General features: G+C 30.9%; 1 protein-coding gene across 1 annotated transcript in view; it reads left to right on the top strand.

Annotated features, from left to right (window-relative positions):
* The first annotated feature begins 708 nt into the window (after positions 1–708).
* mim (missing-in-metastasis) overlaps positions 709–6,147 on the top strand; it is a 142,466-nt gene continuing 137,027 nt past the window's right edge. The window contains exon 1 of the mRNA XM_090114895.1: positions 709–1,275. Within this exon, the coding sequence (XP_089971021.1) occupies positions 1,204–1,275 (72 nt within the window). The 5' untranslated portion in view covers positions 709–1,203. The remainder of the gene's footprint in view (positions 1,276–6,147) is intronic.

Raw genomic sequence — 6,147 nt, 5'->3', positions numbered from 1 at the left:
TTATTTTTATTTTCACAATTATTTCTCTCCCTCTCACACTCAATAAGAAACATCACCATCCCATCTGCATCGCTATGATGCTTAAACCTGCCATCCACCGTCCACGTCTGTGAACATCGAAATTATACAATTTGCCATAATTTGTTTCTCAGAATCCTCCGAATAAACATAATATTTTGAAGCATCAATTTACATAAAATATTAAAACAGTATTATATGTATACTACTGGTTGCATTAAAAAAATCAGGACTTTAGAGTTATAATTTTAACACAAATCATTGATCGTTCATTAAATATTATTTATCCATACAACATTGTACACTTTAAAATTAGAAGTTCTTTAATAAAATTTAAATGTACAATTTTCGCGTAAAATCAAACAAATTATAATTTTGTAACGTTTTCTATGTAGATTTAAATTTAATAGAATATTATAAGGAATTAAAATATAGCGCGTTTGTTTATTTATTACGAGCCGTTAGCACCCGTTAGCCATGATTTTCTGTATGCCTTCTGATTATTAAAAAATTTGTTTATTTTTTAACAATATTTTAGTAGTATTTTATCTTTATTTTTTGCTTTGAAACCTAAGTTTGAAATTGGTTTGAATTAAGGTTTGAAACCACTATCAAGGCCATATTAACATATTTTTTTTTCACCTTGCAACATTGTGAAGGTAATTTTTGAAGAAACTATGCATGAAACGGAACGCGACCAAACAAACTGAATTTGACCGTCGGCTAAAGTGTTCTGTGTCGGCCTGTCGCTTCGTTTGTGTTGAGTGCGGTTATTCGATTTAAATAATGTTTTTATTGTTTCGTGAATGAAAACAGCTTCAATCAAACAGCTGTATTGATTGAATAGTTGCTAAAAATATTGTGAAAACCTAATTGGCTAGCTAATAACGGTATTTTCACTATAATTAACAATAAACATACGTTCCCATCGCCCTGATTTCATGGAGGATATTCGTGTTTATAAATATTGATTTGTTGCATATCTCGTTTTCTTTCATTTCCATTGTGTCTTAAATTGTGAAGTGCAATGTAGGTAGACGTAGGAAGTGTAAAAGATAACAATTGTTAGTGTGAAAATGCAACAGATGTCTTATTTTCGCTATGGCGCTTTACCGTGTGTTGTGATCGTAAGCGGTCGATCGTGTTTTCAGTGATTTTGTGTTGGATTTGTGTTGAATTTTGACAATGGAGGGGACTACGGAAAAGGATTGTTCCCCACTGTGGAACCTCTATCAGCAAATAGTAGCAGATATGAAGGTAGGTCAACTTTTTTAATTTATCTTTCTTAGCTTACGTCTTTGTATGGTTGGTCGCAACTCGCGCCCCACATTTTCTAAAGTGTCCTGATAAAGCGTTCGGATTGAACGAAATATTTCTCGTTATTAATTAAAAATTTTGCGGAAGTATTCTCAATGTGCTATGGTGTGTAAATATTAAATTAAAGGCACTTATGATGTTTTTAAACACGCGACTTAATCTACCGGTGTAAGCATGGGAAATCTACATGAAATTAAATTACAGTTATAGGTACCTAGTAGTTTTTTTACGATTGGTGTCAATTAATTATAAAAATATAGGAACATCTTTTTAAAAATATCTCTTCTGAGTTTTTATAGGCTAGATTGGAGGTATAATACTTTTAAATTTTTATCTAATCTTTCTTGTAGCAAGTTTATACAATAACAATTCACAAAATAATGTTGTTTATACATTGATATGATTTTAATGTTTTGAATATAATGAGATAAGATTTTATAAAGTTTGGGAGGTTAAAGTTTGTACATTGATCTTTTTATCATTGACCTTTTATTTGCAATAATTTTATGAATCCAAGGGTATTAAATTAGGTTAGTTATTATAATTTTATTTTTAATTTTTTAATTTTATCCTGGTATGTATGCAATGAAATATTTGAAACAGCATTTCTTTATGTTTTTCTAGGGTAGTGTTTATTTTTTATTTATTCCAATAACATAAATAAAATAAGAACACGAAATAGAGGAATAGCTAACTAGTTACGGCCCTGCCTTCATACGAAACTTGATGAATACGCCGTTCGCACGGGAATAGAATGTGGGTCCTATTTCCCTGAGTTAGCATCCAAGCTTACGTCTTTATAATTATTAAAATGTATAAATTCATTCTTTAACTCCGGTCTGCATCGTGCAGACATGGGTGTAAAAGTCTCATTTTAGTCATTAAATGTAGTTTCTAAGTATTTCTGAGTTTCTTTTGGGGCCTCCGGCTGCGGGAAATGTAATTGGCGCAGTCGGTAGGATTCTCAAAAAACGTGGCATAGATAGTAACCTTGCTATCGCTACGGAGCTGAGGATCCAGAATCTACGGTTTCTGCGGCCTGGAGGCTAAATCAAACATCGATCCCAAAAAACCGGATTTGGTAAGTACATAGAATAGTTCTGTGTTGCTTCCTTTTCCTATAGTTTATATTTTTTTAGTCCTAATTTCCTTTCCAAGATTTTCCATCCGTGAAAGTCTAATTCCCGAGCGCACTACATTGAGTTAGGCTGTTCGTGGACTAGTTTTAGATGATAATAGAGATTTACTTTAAAATTAATTAGATTAACTAGATTGTAAAGTTATACATATTATAAAGTTAATGCTGAAGGTAGTGAATAGCCTAATTTCTTAATCAATGATAAATTAAATAAAATTACATACCCAAAATTGAGTAGGCATTCAAAATACATTAATAAATAATTTCAGGATCAAAAAGACAAAACCACTCTATATATTACATTTCGCTTCATGAATCGGTATCTAGAAATCATCATAGAGGCAAAAGTCAAAACGTACCTACAATTTATATAAAAAAAATTATATGTACATGCTTTTATTCGCGGTTTATAGAAGGCCTTAGGTTCAAGAATTATTATATATGCGGCCGATTTCAATTGAAAAAGCGTTAAAAAATTGTGAAATATAAATTTTTCATTTCATTTCATTTAATATTTAGAATTTTTGTACGAAGAATAAATGCATCTTATTTACAGAATAAAAATAATTTTAATAATTAGTAAAAACTAAAAATGATAGAAAAGCATTTAAGTAATTCGAAACCCGTTAGAGGTTTACCTTTAACACAAAATTATTTGTAAATGCGTGAAATGAATATGCACGAATTATATCCAACTGAGTACGGCCCTGACTTTTATTCCGAGAATTATATTTTATATTACAGTTATAGTGAATCGCCTTATCGGTATACATAATATGATCCGAACTTTACACACTATGCTAGTAATAGCTTTACTGACTGTGAAGATAATGTCCCATAAGGATTTTCGGGAAATATTTCATTAAAAAAAAAATAATAGTATAGCCAAGGACAACTCCCTTACATTCAAATTTAAAATTCATCCCATCACGATTTAATATTTTCGATGGATCAGCCTGTTGTAGATACTTAAAGAAATTTCACAAGTCAGAATTTTTTAAAATTAGAAACATATTAAGGCCAAGTGAGACTACTTACACATTATCATACTTTTGTTCAGTACTATCTACTTGATGATATAGAGATGAAAGTAAATAACAGAATCAGCTGACAGAATATATACAAAATTTTAAGATTATCACTATAAAACTCTATATGAAATACAAATTAATCATCTCGAATCAAATTCATCATCAAAAGTAAGTATGCTAAAGTTTTAGTTCAATTAGAGACGTTAGAGCCTAATCGTATAAAGAGAGGTTTAATTAAAATATATATAGTTAGGAAGATGATTAAGAAATTAGGTAGGTAACATTTATGATAGAATAAAATATTAGAATTAAAATATAGGGAATATTATAATATACTTAAGCCTGGATACTATTTTCCGAATAAGCAAATCGTAATAATTTTTAAATTTCCATTAGTTTCTGCTAGTACATAGATATTCTTGATTTATTTCATTTCGTTATTTTTCCAAATAAGAATAGGCAGGCCCTGATCCCTTCCTATCCCTATATAGCAACTAACAGTAGGTAACTCATTCTTGTACATAGAGGCTGAATGCCCGAAGTATAATATCTGGTATCTTTGTTAATCGAAAAACAATCAAATTCAGACGAAGCTGGACTGTATTCAGGACTTCATTCAGATTAAGAATCAAACCTTAAATAGTTCCTGCGAGACGACAGTTATTTCACTCTCAAAAGAAACGACGCAAGAATTGGATGAACGACATTACATACTATCTTTACCACGCTCATCTAAAATCTTACTATAAATGCAACAAGAGGACTTCGTGATACTCCAAGGTACATTCTTATTAACTATACCTACTGGATGTATGTTCGAGTCGGAGAATTTCAAGATCTATAATGTAAATGACAAAATTAAGGAACAGCCACTGGAGATAAGCGGTACAGATATCAAGGACATTAGAAATAACTAATATACAAGATACGCAATTCTCAACTCAGTTAATTTGGAACATTTGCACAAAATCCAATAGCAAGTTTTAATGCAAACCCCTATCGCTATAGAAAAGGATCCTGTAATATTATATCAAACCACTATCCCTATAAACATAATTCTGGTTGGTGCAGTCTTAATTTTGGTCATTTGGAACACGATGTGACGCAGATCGACACATACTTTATAGAGGACCACAGATGAGCAGATGAGCCCCGCTTCCAGCAACATTTTTTTCACAAAATTCAAAAATGGTCGCTGAACTTCGGCGGGAGGAGTTACGGCCCTGCCTTCATACGAAACTTGATGAATACGCCGTTCGCACGGGAATAGAATGTGGGTCCTATTTCCCTGAGTTAGCATCCAAGCTTACGTCTTTATAATTATTAAAATGTATAAATTCATTCTTTAACTCCGGTCTGCATCGTGCAGACATGGGTGTAAAAGTCTCATTTTAGTCATTAAATGTAGTTTCTAAGTATTTCTGAGTTTCTTTTGGGGCCTCCGGCTGCGGGAAATGTAATTAACTGGTAAATGTTAAAAATATGTTATGACAATTCAAAAGGGCTTCTAGAAGAGGTCTAATTGAATAAATAAATGTTTGAGTTTGAGTTTAACTTCTTTCTTTTTGAGTTTTTCTTCTTTCATTACACTTAGTAACAAAAATAAAGCATTAATACCAAAAATTTTAATCAATTTGGTTGGTAACAGACTAACAGTTATGTGATCTGTGTTTACAACAAACAATTTGTATGTAAACTTTATTATTTAAAAAAGCCTTTAACAGATTTATTTTATTTATTCGTAATCATATAGCATTACAGTAAATAATATTTCTTAATATATTGATACATAATTATGAGCCAATTAAGATCACAAAACAAGGTACTTCATGAGCAAGTTTTTGCAAAGTATGAGCCAATATTAATTAATATTATAATTAATCATATTGATAAAAATATTGTCGGGATTCGTTTATTATTGATTTTGAGAAGTTTTTAAAACAAAGAGAATACTTTTAAAATTGTTAGAGAAAAAGAGATTAAGAACAATTAATAATAACTAAACTTTTTAAATAAAAATGTATGAAAAATTAATAATGTATGCTTTAAGGCTTTTAGCGTACACAATAAGGTCAAGTGATCGTTAGTTTTAACAAATTAAGTTAATATTTGCATGTTATGTACTAATTGTTGGAGATATAATAATACTTTTTAGACCTGTTATTATGGTATCAAATATAGATCATTTTATTACAAGAATATGAAATACAACTTCTTGTGCTATAAGGTAAAAAGTCCTTTTGGTGGGGGGAAAACGCATTTCACATTTAGTAGCAGTGTTCTTTCTTTAGTCAAGTTAGTTATCAGTCTGGGAATGTACAGGATATTGCCAGATTAACTTTTGATTTTTTGTGTTAATCTCCGCTGGGAATCGAACCCACGACCACGAGTACATTCGCGTATTTACCACAGTACCATCAAGTCACCATCGACGCGACTCTTTTCATATAAAAACATGATAAGAAACCTAAGTACAGTTTTGTAAGGTATCGCGTACAAAATGTCGTCAATACAAGTTTTCCAGGAAGTGTGTACTAAGCCGTCGCTTAAGATAAGACGTTTCCGGCCGTGTATTGAAAATTAATTTCTGTTTAATTTGTTAGTGTTTTTGTACTGTAATGGGCTAATAAATAGAAGTAGGTA

Source organism: Colias eurytheme, chromosome 22 (assembly GCF_061535395.1).
Source record: "Colias eurytheme isolate Ceu_HAF_F1 chromosome 22, ilColEury1 Martin Lab GWU primary, whole genome shotgun sequence".
Lineage (NCBI taxonomy): Eukaryota > Metazoa > Arthropoda > Insecta > Lepidoptera > Pieridae > Colias > Colias eurytheme.
Note: the sequence above shows the minus strand (reverse complement) of the source record. Positions and strands in the feature narration are given on the sequence as shown.